Raw genomic sequence first — 13,958 nt, forward strand, 5'->3', positions numbered from 1 at the left:
CGAAAATAACCGGTTAAAAGTAATTAACCAGACCAATTAAAAAATAACCGGTTAAAGTCAAAAAGTCAAATGAACAGGTATAACCGGCAATTATTAAAATTAACCGGTTTGTGCATCTCTATGGTGAAGTTCCCGAACTCGATAGCAATTAGTAACCAATCCATACAGCTTGGGCTTTCGATACATTTTTACACAGAAACCAGATGCTAGAACTATAAACGGGCTCAAGCCCGACTAGTGCCATTGGCCCATTGGTAATATAAAATTCGAGATTTTGATAAAGGGTTTTGAGAGGCCCAATATATTGCCCTAAAACCCTAAAAAATCTATTTCCAGTCGTTACACAACACACCTGCCTGCAAATCAATCAAATTCATTTTCAACAACAATGGGGAAGAAGAAGAAGTTCATCGACAAGAAGAAAGCCGCAACTTTCCAGTTAATCTCACGCGACTCCTCCGACCCAAATTACTCCGAAGACCCCTCCGGCGACCGAGTGTTCGTCAGGGTTGACGGCAACTCAGAGAAACCCTTTTTCGACGATGATAACGACGGAATATTCGACGATGCTCCTGAAGATTACAGCGATGATGAATCCGGCGGTCAGGATCGGAGCTTTGAGGAGCAGATGACGGCGGGACGGTTGCCGGGTAATTCCTCGTTGCCTGATGATGTGAGGAGAGAGATATTGGAGTTAGGGTTTCCGGATGATGGGTATAATTATCTGTCTCATTTGAGGGAGATTAGGGTTACTGGTGGTGGGTCGTCGTTTTATCAGAATCCTAAGGCTAGACCGGACCAGTTACCTCGTGATGTCAAGGTTTGTTATTTTACTTCAAAAACTATCTGTAACTAATAGTGGTCTGAATCTTTGTAACCTTAGCTAGGGATGTGCATAATTTGGTAGCTTTTCGGTCTGGTTATGACTAAACTGACAGGATACGTAACTTATATATGTGTAAAATTGATTAGTGATTATGAATACAAATGGTTATTTCAACTGTAATAGTTCGATGTTTATACCTAACTTGTTTTGATTGCTATGTTACTGTAACCTCTTAGGATTTTAAATTGCATTTGTGAATAGTAGTTTGAATTCTTGACTTTATTGGGATATAAATTCATTGTCTCGTTTTCAAGTTTATTATTGTGATATTAATTTAGGTAGTGTTTGGTATGAGGTAATGGAGGAAGGACATGAATAACCCGTTCAAGGGTAATAAAAATAGGCATATTTGGTTGGTCAAAAGGAAAGAAATTGACCATTACACTTGGAAACTCTTTACCTCAAAACACCTTCCATCTATTCCTTCGCTACCCCCGGCTTTTTTTTTTCATTCCATCCCGTAATACATTAGCAATTCTTTATTTTTCCCTCTTCTAGTAAGCGTAACTCCTGCTCTCTAAAAGTTCACGATCACCGACCACCACAAACGAAGCTTCCCTGAATGATTATCCAGTTGTATACCAGCCATCGGGAGTCAGCCGCTCATCAATGTTGCCGATCGCTATTTGTTTATTATATGATTTCCGGTGATGTTTGTTATGCGATATCCGTTGACAAGGTCGAAACGGCAAGCAGACACCATTGATAAGACGACCGGTCGCTGGTGTTTCAGGCTTGTTTAGGGCGGCTAGTATTAGCCTTTTAGGATGATTTAATGCATATTTAGGTTGATTCCAGCCTTATTTAGGGGTGCAGCGCATATTGTGCGTTGGGCTGCGTGTCAGCTTCTATGCGCTTGAGGTGCTTGCTTTTGACAACATATCTTCTTAGAACTGTTTATGGTGTGCAAGCAGCTTTGTTGATTGGTGGATTGTTGACCTATCTGTTGTTTTCTGTGGTCTTTATTTAATCGATGAAGCATATCTTTTTCTTATCTTTTGGTACATAGATTTAATTTAAGTTATTGGTTGACCTTGTTTAATGTTATTTAAAGGCATATGATGCATCTAGAATCGATGTTTCCAAGGCAAACGATGAGGATTCTTACAAGAACTCAATCTACGGTGTCGCAGTCAAAACCGTTCCTGTGAGAATTCAAAAAGCGATTGATCCTGAAGTGGCTGCACTGCTAGATGATAGTGACCAATCGCGTTTTGGTTCAGACGTTGAAGACTTGGAAGAAGATTTTGTTATAAATGCAAATCTTCCAGATGAATCAGAAGATGTTCAACTCGATAACAAGTTAACTTCAACCGAAAAATCATACGCAAACAGCAAAGAAGATGATTATTATACGAAGCCCTCACAAGATAACTTCCTTCACAACATTGCTAGTTCAGAAACTTTGGTTAATGCAAAGCCTAGAGAACGTCGGCCTTTGGATGAACAGTTTGATATGGTAATATTTTCATTATTTCTGTATATTCTGGTAGTTAATTAATATATAAAATTACTGACTGGCTTTTTGTTTTTTTACAGCTTGAACTTCAGGAATACGGTACAGATGATGAATCTGAGTATGATAACGCCGGATCCGAAGATTACGAGTGTCACGACTCTCTTGCAGAAAAGCTAAACAACGTTCCGTTAGAAATGGATGGAAAATATAAACTTCTTTCAAACGACAAAAATATAGAAGAAGAGCCCGTTACACTAGAAACCGCAGCCGATCTGAGGCCTCGGTGCATGCAATACGCTGAACAGTTTGAAAATGAAAACGAGAATGACAAAGAAGACGTGTTTCTAGAAGAAAGCAGCGATGAATCCGAAGGCTGGGATTGCGAGACTATTATAACTACCTACTCAAATCTCGATAACCACCCGGGGAAGATTGAAGCCCCGGGGGGAAGGAGAAAGAAGAAGTTGACTGAAACGGTCAACAAGGCGTTTGATACTCCGGCTCATGTAATCACTCTTAAAGGAAAAGAAATGCTCCCGGTTGACTTTTTGCCTCACGGCAGGACTTCTGTTATGGATGTGAAAGATAAGAACAAACCAAAGAATGTGCCGCTTCCGAGGAAGAAACTTGGTCTAGAAACGAAGGAAGAAAAGAAAGAGCGAAAGGTATATTTATTTTGTTATTATTGCTTAAGTTATTAAAGTTTGTTGACGTTTTATCGATGCAGGCTGCGGTGAAGGAAGAAAAACGAGAGGCGAGGCGCGCTAAAAAGGATTTAAAGGGGTTATACAAGAGTGAAGCTCAACAAGCTCAGAAAGTTGCTGCTTCTACTGGCCCATCTTCCATTCATCTTATGTAACATGTATTTTGTTTTTCAGCTGCACTTTTTTTTTTTAATTTTGTACTGGTTTAAGTTATAAAAGTTGAACAAGGCGCGAGTTACAAGCAAAATCTATGTGTAGACCAATGCATAAATATTAGTGATTCATGTTTTAAGGATGAAACTAGACTTGAAGAACATGATGCTGACTTAGAACATCTCATGAATACGCCTACTTGGTTTGTAATGCGTCAAAGATTAAAAACTACCGAAGCTAATTTAAGAAATAGAGAGATCATTGGAAACAAGTCGCCATCGAATTTTTGCATCTATCAAAGATCATGTTAAATATACTTCAGCATTTCATGAATCAATTGAGAAGTTGCATAAAAAAGTGATGAAAATTTTTGAAAGCTTTAAGATGTTCGAAGCGTTTGACTCAATTATAAAATAACACGTGAGACGCTTTTTTAGGGTTCTTTATATATTATTGGAGTTTCCCCGATACAAATAAATAAAAATGAGTTAAGTAGATTAGTAATTTTCAAATTTTGAAAAAAAAAGTTCATATTCTCATATCCTCCCTTGTATCTCTCTCTATATATACATAAATACATATAGAAAAACAACCGTACCTAGTAAATCTCACAAATAGCTGGACTATTGGTAGGGTCTGGGGGAGGTGGGATGTCTATCCTAAGAATAGAGAGGCTGCTTCCTGCGAAACCCCGACTCCAAAACATCCAATAGCCAGATAGACGAAAGAGAGATAAGTATATAACGTAGCAGTAGTCAGATATATCATCAGCAAACAACATTTAGGCATAGATACAAGAAAATCATCATATGCAAGGTCTACCTAAAGTGAAAAAGAAATCTACACCCCCCCCCCCAAGACAAAGTTAGGACACGTCCATACCTTCCCCCTACAAGTCCTTAACCTTAATCATACGTCTCCACGAACTCCTATCCTGAACCATGTCCTAGGAGAGGTGCAACTCTACCAAATCTTGCCTAAGTCGTTCATCCCAAGTCAACTTGGGCCTGCCTCTACTCATCCTTCCTTCCACTGTAATGGTTTCCACTGCTCTAACTGGTTCTATCAACTGCCTCATCTTCACATGCCCAAACCATCTAAAGCTCCGCTCTTTTAATTTGTCCAATATACAAGCCACTCCTAACCATTCCCTAAAAACCTCACTTCTTATTCGGTCTAACCTCGTGTGGCCACACATCCACCTCAATATCCTCATCTCCGCTACCTCCATCTTGTGTGCTTGTGTTTTCTTGATGGTCCAACAATCTATCCCGTATAACATAGCCGGTATAACTGCTACCCTATAAAATTTTCCCTTTAATTTTGTTGGGAACCTCCTATCACACAAAATCTTAGTGGCTGCTCTGCACCTGCACCAACCAGCCTGGATGCGGTGGGATACATCACTGTCTATCTCCATGTCCCTTTGCACAAACGATCCTAAGTACTTGAACTTAGTCGTTTGTGGGACCGCTTGACCCTCAATGGTAACCTGAGAGTCCTCGTTGTCACCTGCACCACTGAAATTACAATAAAGGTATTCAGTCTCAGAGCGACTGATCCTTAAACCATTGCCCTCTAAGACTGCTCTCCATTCCTCTAGCCTCGCATTTAGGGAGAGCAGTCTTAGAGGGCAATGGTTTAAGGATCAGGTGCATGCTTTTTGTCGACGATATAGTGCTAGTTGCTGACGATATAGTGCTAGTTGCTGAAACGAGGCAACTAGCATTATATCATCGGCAAAAAGCATGCACCACGGAACTGTCTCTTGAATCGACTTGGACAGCTCATCCAAGACAACCGCAAAATGTATGCAACCACGGAACTGTCTCTTGAATCGACATAGATACATATAAAGAGAGAATGAAAAGAGAATAGGAATAAGATTTTAGGGGTGTGGGAATAAAATGAGAAACAAACCGACTTTTCAAAGTTCTAGAATCATAAATATGAGTTTGTAAATTCAACAATTTGTAAATATGACCATGAGTTTGTAAATTCAACAATTTATAAATATGAACATAAATATGAGTTTGTAACTTCAACAAAGTATAAATATCCAACAATTTATAAATATGACTTTGCATAGTGTTCCTATTAAAATGTTACATTCAACAATGTATACATCCACTATAGTTGTAAATAGCTTCCATAGTCGCAGTTTGAAAACTCCCAGAGCTTTACTCTATAATGACTTTACTCTCAGGTTATTCAACCCTTTCGAACTTAAAAAAAAAAAAAGGTTAAAACATAATTTCAAGTACAATCACCTTTTTTATACCCAAATTCCAACTCTTTTACCAAAACTCCAAACACCATATTTTTTAACACAAATACTTAAATCAAGATTAAAATAATGCATTAACCCCTTTCAAAATAACGAACTTGTCAGGCTTCTATAAGACTAAACCCAATATATAACATTTGAGGTTGCATTTGAATAATATGACATATAAAGAATTAAATATCACATTGGAGGTCAAATGCATTTAGATGAATGCATGACACTACGTGCGAAACATTTAGAATATATACGGGCCCATTTTACATAAAGCACTTAACATTTTCATTTTACCAATAACAACCAATAGTAATATATTTTTCCCTTTCGTTTATCTACAAGTGTTATTTACATTAATGTTAATACTTTTTATTTTAGATAATCTCTAATGGTTGGTTCGAAACATCTATAAATATATACTTATCATATAATTTCAATTTCTTTCACAGATCATACAATTTTAATTTCTTTTACACCTTTTAAACCCTCACACAAAATGAAGGCTCGGCAATAACAAAAACACTCCATTTATTGAAATAGCTCAAATCCAATTTCAACATCTGCTTAATTATAGTTAATTATTTTAATTATATTTGTTAATAATGTAATAAATAAATAAAACTTATTTATTATAAAAAGACTTGATTATTAACATAAATGTATATATGTTGCAGGGTTGAAGTGAAAATAATTGTTTTTGATGCATTTATGAAAATCTGATGTGACAGCTGGCTAGGCGTATTTGTAATTGCATTTACCTTCATGTATTGGTGATCATCTAAGATACAACACACCAATCTAAGACCACCCGTAGTGGTTTAGAAAAATAATGCCCCCACCATGGGGCATTATCCGACACGTGTCATCCCAGTCAGCATGAGGCGTTATTGCAAAAGTGGCGTAGTGGGAATAATGCCTGATAATGCCCCTTCCAATCATTAAACAAAAAAAAAAACAAACTATTTTCTCATTGGTGGGTCAAACCTTCCTTCTTCCAATTTAGGCGTTTTAATTATAATGCCAAGCAATTTTTTTTTCAAAAATAATACCCCATAATGCCCTATGTAATGGGGGAGTGGACGTTTTTTTTTTGAAAATAATGCCCCCATAATGCCCCACTACACATGGTGTAAGAGCAAACTAAAAAAAAGCCTAGCATGTCTTGTTTTTTACTTTTCATCCCTTAATTATGTATGTTTTTGGGCCTAATCTCGATCCCTTGAATAATTAGCCCTGTCTTCCAATTTCCTCCTTTCACCTCCTTTATATTCATCTCAAGTTGTACTTCATCCTCTCCCTTTTTAAAGTACTCCCCTATCTCAACCTCACACCACCCATCTTCCCTATGTTTCGGACAATTGTCTTCCGAAGGGGAAGGTACTACGTTGTAATTTGCAAACGCCCCTCTGCTAAACATTCCAATGTGTCTCGGTGGTCGTAATCTTCGTCTTTTCTTTGCATGAGGGTCCAAATACACCATTCTAGCGTGCCAATTACCCTCATAAGGACCGATGTAGACCTCAACGGGTTGGTACTCAAACCCGTAAGCTTTAGCAGTTGTCATGAACACAAGGTGAGCAACATAAGCTGTATTGGGAGATAAGATAGAAGTGTTGACATTGCCGGTGACTTCAAGTGAACACACACTAATAAGTTCAGCTACTTCTGTAAATCTATAATTTAAAATATCAGTAAAAAAAGTAGATGTGATGATGTGTTTTTATAAGTATACAGGATTTTAATAATTCAAACTACTATCAACTACTGACCAAAAATTTGGAATGCGGTTGGTCAAATTGTTATTATGAACTAGAAGTGAGCAGAAAACCGAAATAACCAAACTGTAACCGAAATAACCGAGGAAATCGAACCGAAATAAAAACCGATGGTTCGATTTTCGGATTTTTAATAACCGAAAATTTCGGTTCGGGTTTTTGGATAACCATTTTCAATAACTGAAAAAAAGAACCGGTAAGTTACAATAGTAGAACTTATTAAGTGTTTAAACCATGCTAGTAGAAATTATTTATTTTATTCTTGAATATTAAGTATTTAATATAAAAATTAAATGATATTCAAAGTATTATGATAGAAAATGTCTTATAAAACTAAATTAGAAGGTTAGGTTTATGTGAAAAATATTAGTTAAAAAGGTTAAACATAACAACTTAAATGTAAACATATAAGAAAGATTCTTAAATTTTAAATTATAGTTTTTGTTTTTTGAATCTTACATAATTTTGTTCCAAAAACTGAAATGACCAAAAAACCGAACTGAACCGGTGTAAAAACCGAAACCTAACGATTTTAAAAAAACTAAAAAACCGACATTTCAAAACCAAACCGAATCAAACCGTGCACACCCTGTTTTAAGACAATAGATAATAATTTGGATTAGTAAAATTCATATTTGTTTAATGTTTTAAAAAGCAAGAACAACAGGAGCAACATATACCTAGATTCTGGTATGGAGGTCCATCTCCAACAACTAGGAGAATCAACCAAAGCAATTGACAGTTGTTTAGCAGCCAACATGTAACATTTCTTCCCCGTGCATTTATCCAACCAGAAACTCTGTTAACTCAAATTAAAGATAATCACATATGTACTACTTCAAACATTTTTTTATGTTGATGGCTGATCACATACCTTATTTCCCTCTTCAATTATGATTGGCTGATCACATAGACGTAGATACAACTCCTTCATCGAACCGCGAGCACCGTCTAAGGCCTCCCCCAGGCACTCCGGCGGAACATAGTTGGCCCAGACCGTATCCCACTCGGCGGCTGACCGAAAAAAGGTATTGACGGATGACAACCTGGAAACATCTCGTGGACTTGTAAGAGCTAATGCTTCTGCAACAAATCCTTCAGGGAGTGAACTCAATAAATCTTTCATCATCCCTTGCTCCGAATATACTATACTGGATCGAGTTTTAATATTGAAACTTGTCCATTTTGTAATTAATATTTTTGAAAATTCGAGAGCTAATGTCCATTTTTTAATTAATATACATTTGAAGATTGGAGAGCTATATTAAAAGACAAGGGAGGTGTAGTTGCTAGGTGGAACTCTTACTAAACTAAACGAAGGAACTTGGGTTTAATTCTGTTTTTTTTTTTTTTTTTTTTTTTTGTAACAATATAGATTGGATACGTCGAAACACGCGTTTTTCGTATGGTTCAAGCATCATATAACGTGCTACAAGTTGTAAACAACTAAATAATTGGTTAGTTGGATACTGAGTAGCTTTCCAGCACGTACATTAAAATGTCAAAACGAAGACTAATCGAAAACGTACATAAGAATAAAAATAAGAATGAAAACGAATTATATGACCCGACTCGTTTCCGAAAAAATTTACTTCAGAACGTGAATTTATACCGACACATAGATAAAAATAACCACATGAGTGTACACATTTTATGACGCTATTGTGCATCATAAAACAGTAATTATGACACGCAAAGGCGAGTCGTTGATTGAGGAGTCATAAAATTAACATGACATGCATTTGTGTGTCATGTTTTTATGACACAGATTCATGACACACATTTAATGACACACATTCATGACACTCATTTTATGACTACTTTTAATGACACACATTCACACATTTATGTACACATTTAATGACACACATTCATGACACTCATTTTATGACACCTTTTAATGACACACATTCATGACACTCATTTTATAACACTTTTTAATGACACACGTTCATGACAAGCATTTATGACACATACGTATGACATTCATTTACGCGTGTCATGCTTTTAATTGTTTAAATTTTTTTTATAAAATTACTAATTTGCCCTGGATACATGTATATATATATATATATATATATATATATATATATATATATAGTAGGAGTTGGGTAGAAAGTGGGTTTTTCCTAGAAAGTCTAGGAAGCAATCAGAATGCGACATGTGGCATTGAAGATTTTTAACTAGAAGGGCAATCGTGTACTTTCACGTTCTATTTTTATTTTTGGAATTTATCTTCATTAACTAACTATCCATGTCCATATTTTGTAACCGTTTTTCTCCATGATTTTCTGAATAATTTGTTTTCGAAATCTAAACTAATCGCATATTCCATTGTTCAGAAGATTACTGGAAATTATCAGCATGTTCTTGGTGCTGTGTTTTAACAGTTTACAGGGCTAAAATCAATTTTTTTTATAGATCCCATAATATAAAGGTGGTTTTGTAATTGGCAGATTACTGTTTTTTGTAATCTGCTTGTTATTAAAACACAGCGTCAAGAAATCCTCCAGCATTACCAGCATGGATGGTAAAACACAGCGTATGAATCTGCTTGCTGTTAAAACACGACTATATGAATCTGAATGCTAAAACACAATTGTATGAATCTGCTTGCTGTTAAAACACAATTGTATGAATCTGAATGCTAAAACACAACTGTATGAATCTGCTTGCTGTTAAAACACAACTGTATGAATCTGCTTGCTGTTAAAACATAACTGTATGAATCTGAATGCTAAAACACAATTGTATGAATCTGCTTGCTGTTAAAACACAACTGTATGAATCTGCTTGCTGCTAAAACACAACTGTATTAATTTGCTTGCTGTTAAAACACATCGTCAAGAAAACGGAGATGATACGAACAGTGTTTGAATGGTGATGATAAACTCGGAGATGGATAAGTGTTTTAATTTGATCTGGTGCTCTCCATCCTTTCTAAAGTTATCTTCTTCCATAATTGTAGTTATTTTTGGTAGGGATTGGGGTTTCGAAGATGGGTTTGGAGAGAGAGAGGGAAAATCGCGTGAAATTAGGAACTGGGTTTGACTGACGGTTATCTAATTGATTTAAAACATGATATATTGACAAAATTGCCCCTAGTCTTTTAAAACAAAGAATTAAATAAACTAAAAAATTACAAGATTGCCATTGACTTCATCTTAACCATTAAACACACCCATTGGATGGCCCAGATCGCTTCCTAGACTTTCGGGGAAAAACACACTTTCCGCAGGATCCCTACTCTATATATATATACCAAAACAATCCATTACATAACCATTTGTTAAGTATACTACAAATATTTTAACGTTAACAAAAAAAAAAAGAATTGTTTGTCAATACATCATCAACACCTAAAATATGATTTATAACTTAAAAATAGAGTTAGCCGCATAAGTCGACCAATCTTCACGAATGCCATCCATATCCGCAGCCGAGTATTCATCTACTCCTTTCCCAACCTGAGACAACAAGTAAATAAAATAAATCTTAAAAATCATAATTTAATCCTAATATATGAATTTAAGCATTTGTTTGGATATATAAGTACATATTTCTCTAATATACAGACTAAAATATGTCTAAACTTACATTATCATTGTCAAGTATTTCAACTTCTTCGTAAGCTATCTCCTTCATGAACTTCATCACATAGTAGCCGCATTCAGTACCTCCTGGCTAACGTGGACACTACACAATTAAAAATATCAAGAAATGTGAAACCATTACGATTTAAGTTTAAACTAAAGGGTTTCAATATTTACAATATCATTACAACCACAATGATCATAAGGGATTAAGTGCTTACCCTAGCGTTAATCCATACGAGTTTAACCCTTATGTTGGCACCACTTTCTGAAGCATATATGGCCATTGCCCTATAAAAAAAACAAAATTATATCAAAGTATATTCCAACTCTTTTATCATCCATTATGATAATTTGTATTACTTACGTATCAATAATTTGCCTCAACTGCTCATCGACACTTCTAGGCCGTAAGGAATCAAGATAATAGCAAGTAGTTGTTTTCAGGTTTAGTACTGCCAACACTCAATGGTTTTTTCAAAATCAAAAATCCAAAATTCAATCAAAATAAATTAAGATAATAGGTATCTACGAATACTTATTTAAAAGGAAAATCAAACCCGGGATTGTAGGGCAATAGGATGATGTCATTGCCCTTTCTTTTATACAATCGATCTGCAACCGCTCTACTTGCATCCTCGATAGAAAGATAGTTCTCCAAGGGGGTGAAAATGATATTTTATAAAGTTTTTTAAATTATAGGGGTTGTTTTGTCAAGATAGAAAGATTAGGGTGTTTTTTTTGTCTTTTCATGGTAAGCATATATAGAATAGAGAAAAATGCTCGGATAGTCCCTGTGGTTTCGCCTATTTTCACCTTTAGTCCCTAACTTTCTAAAATTACTTGAATAGTCCCCAACTTTTCATTTTTTATTCCCAGATAGTCCCTGGGTCTAACTTCAGTTTGTTTTCTCTGTTAAGAGGGTGTAAAATGACAAGAATACCCTTTCCTTAAAAAGGCCAAACCACAGGGACTATCCGGGCATCTTCTTCATTTTTATTTATAAAACCCCACCACACTTCATCTTCAACCTCCACCCATCATCACCCTCCTCCACCCTCCACCATCACCGCCACAGTCACTCTCCACCAAAACTTGTAATATTTCATCACTTGAATCATCCAAAACCTGAATCAAGATCCTGTCTTTGGGCCAATCCAGTTGACAAGCAGAGGCAATTGATTGTTCATACACCTTCAGTACATAAAACCCACAAAATTTTTAGCATAACATATAATTAAACTATATCATTTAAGTGGGTCTCACCCCCACCCCCCACCATTACCCAACCCCTCCTTCCACCCAAACCCACGCCACCGTATCACCACCTTCAACATCCTCTCATCACCACCCAATCCTTTTTTTATGTATAAGAACATGAATTTTTAGGCCAAATATAATAATTTATACTCTGAATATATGAATATATGACCAATTCCATCAGCCATCACCAACCGTATCATTTAATTATTTGTCTTTGTAGTTACAGTAAAGGAAGTGGAGGCATTGTATGAGCATTCTAAGAAGTTGAGCAGAAATAATGGTCTATTTCACTAGGTTTTGAAGGGGATGCGACGGTGATTCAGATCTAATCGAATAACCACCGCCGTCCTAAACCCACATCTCTCTGCTCATTCAGTCGAAATACCGACCTGCAACTTTCTAGAAATCGAAGGTGGTTCAGATCCAATCGAATAAGTGAATAACCACCCACACACCACAGAAACACTCGACGGAGAAGATGGGTGAACTGAATCCAGCCCCTACAACTCGACTGGGAAGATGGGTGATGATGATGGATGGAGGTTGTGGTGAATAAAGGTGGGAGGATGCTAGGGGTGGTTAGGGGTCGCAGGTGCTACTGAAAAAAAGATGGTGTTGGTGTCCCGCCTGAACAAATGGTAAAAGATGGTGGTGAAAAGACGGCGTCTGAACACCGATAAGGTGTCAGCACCGGCGCAGGAGATGAAACAACTATGGAGAAGATCCAGCAGGTGGAGAAGAAGGGTGGGTGTGGTAGGGGTTTTATGTTTTTTTTTTTATTTATTAAATGCCCGGATAGTCCCTATGGTATGCCCTTTTAGGGAAATGGTATTTTTGTCATTTCACACCCTTTTAACAGAGAAAACTAACTGATGTTAGGCACAGGGACTATCCGGGAACGAAAATTAAAAAGTTGGGGACTATTGAGGTAATTTTAGAAAGTTGGGGACTATAGGTGAAAAAAGGCAAAACCACAGGGACTATCCGGACATTTTTCTCTATAGAATATGTGTAAATACATTACCTCATGCTAGCAGGTCAATATCATCAAATCCACAGGTGTAAAGGTACAACAACAAAACTCATTTAATTTCACTCATAGCAAAGTTATTTTGTAGGGTCCGGGGAGACTAGGATGTAAGCAAATCTTTCTTCTATCCATAAGGATAAAGAGACTGCTTTTAGAGAAACACTCAACTCCAAAGCAAACACTGTTAGCAGTAAATAGTATAGGGGTATTATGTGTCATTGTTAGGAAGTAGGAGGTGATAGCTGTAAATAATCATTTAAGAAACGAACTGAACAACCGTAATGGGTAGCTAATGATTTTAAGAGTTATCTCTTCTTCTCTCTGTAATTTCTTCTTCTTCTTCTCTATCTTTGGCTCATTACTTCTTGATCACCATTTTGTATCGTAACAAACACATACAAACAACATGAGAAAATAAATAAGTAAACAAATCAAAGGAGAACTATCAATACCCAAAGTGTCGTGAAGGTATAAAATAGTGGGATATAAAATCATGTAAAGCAGACCAAAAACGTGGAACCACCTAAGGCCCCGAAGCAACACACACTCGTATCCTCCTCTACAAGCCCTTAACCTTAATTCTACATACGTTTCCACGACCTCCTATCCTGGACCATATCCTTAAAGAGACGCAACTCTATCAGATCCTGCCTAACTCGCTTGTCCCAAGACTACTCCTCCCCTATACAGTTATGGTTTCTGCTGCTCTAACGGGTGTCATTGCCTGCCTCCTCTTCACATGCCCAAACCATCTCAACATTCCCTTATCTTACCTGATATACTAGTCACCCTTAATCTTTCCCGAAAATCTCAT

The 13,958-nt window shown here is 36.5% G+C and overlaps 3 protein-coding genes across 4 annotated transcripts; 1 reads left to right on the plus strand and 2 right to left on the minus strand.

Annotated features, from left to right (window-relative positions):
• The first annotated feature begins 311 nt into the window (after positions 1-311).
• On the plus strand, positions 312-3,349 carry LOC110879576 (protein LTV1 homolog). Its single transcript, XM_022128055.2, has 4 exons — positions 312-820; positions 1,941-2,345; positions 2,426-3,010; positions 3,073-3,349. The coding sequence occupies exons 1-4, from the start codon at positions 389-391 to the stop codon at positions 3,202-3,204; spliced, it is 1,554 nt and encodes a 517-aa protein (XP_021983747.2). The 5' UTR covers positions 312-388; the 3' UTR covers positions 3,205-3,349.
• A 799-nt stretch (positions 3,350-4,148) lies between these two features.
• LOC118481829 lies at positions 4,149-5,521 on the minus strand. Its single transcript, XM_035977124.1, has 2 exons — positions 5,473-5,521; positions 4,149-4,714 (listed from the first exon to the last, which is right to left on the minus strand). The coding sequence occupies exons 1-2, from the start codon at positions 5,519-5,521 to the stop codon at positions 4,149-4,151; spliced, it is 615 nt and encodes a 204-aa protein (XP_035833017.1).
• Positions 5,193-8,420, minus strand: LOC110879577 (putative F-box protein PP2-B12). 2 transcript variants are annotated; one of them, XM_022128057.2, is made up of 3 exons: positions 8,133-8,420; positions 7,939-8,027; positions 5,193-7,156 (listed from the first exon to the last, which is right to left on the minus strand). In XM_022128057.2, exons 1-3 carry the CDS (start codon positions 8,385-8,387, stop codon positions 6,667-6,669), a joined length of 834 nt encoding a protein of 277 aa, XP_021983749.1. In that variant the 5' UTR covers positions 8,388-8,420; the 3' UTR covers positions 5,193-6,666. The 2 variants fall into 2 exon arrangements, with proteins under 2 accessions (XP_021983749.1, XP_021983748.1); XM_022128056.2 differs by having other exon boundaries at positions 7,939-8,057; positions 8,133-8,415.
• Positions 8,421-13,958: the final 5,538 nt, after the last annotated feature.

This window comes from Helianthus annuus, chromosome 9, assembly GCF_002127325.2.
Source record: "Helianthus annuus cultivar XRQ/B chromosome 9, HanXRQr2.0-SUNRISE, whole genome shotgun sequence".
NCBI lineage: Eukaryota > Viridiplantae > Streptophyta > Magnoliopsida > Asterales > Asteraceae > Helianthus > Helianthus annuus.

Bases quoted from the DNA above. Each gene is read 5' to 3' on its own strand.
- LOC110879576 (XM_022128055.2), top strand. From the start codon at position 389: ATGGGGAAGAAGAAGAAGTTCATCGACAAGAAGAAAGCCGCAACTTTC. The intron at 2,346-2,425 runs GTAATATTTTCA...GTTTTTTTACAG, and splicing joins TGGATGAACAGTTTGATATG to CTTGAACTTCAGGAATACGG. The intron at 3,011-3,072 runs GTATATTTATTT...TTATCGATGCAG, and splicing joins AAGAAAAGAAAGAGCGAAAG to GCTGCGGTGAAGGAAGAAAA.
- LOC118481829 (XM_035977124.1), bottom strand. From the start codon at position 5,521: ATGGTGTTTGGAGTTTTGGTAAAAGAGTTGGAATTTGGGTATAAAAAA. The intron at 4,715-5,472 runs GTGATTGTACTT...TCAGTGGTGCAG, and splicing joins GGAATTTGGGTATAAAAAAG to GTGACAACGAGGACTCTCAG.
- LOC110879577 (XM_022128056.2), bottom strand. From the start codon at position 8,387: ATGATGAAAGATTTATTGAGTTCACTCCCTGAAGGATTTGTTGCAGAA. The intron at 8,058-8,132 runs GTATGTGATCAG...TTGAGTTAACAG, and splicing joins TAATTGAAGAGGGAAATAAG to AGTTTCTGGTTGGATAAATG. The intron at 7,157-7,938 runs GTATATGTTGCT...TTTAAATTATAG, and splicing joins ACCTCCATACCAGAATCTAG to ATTTACAGAAGTAGCTGAAC.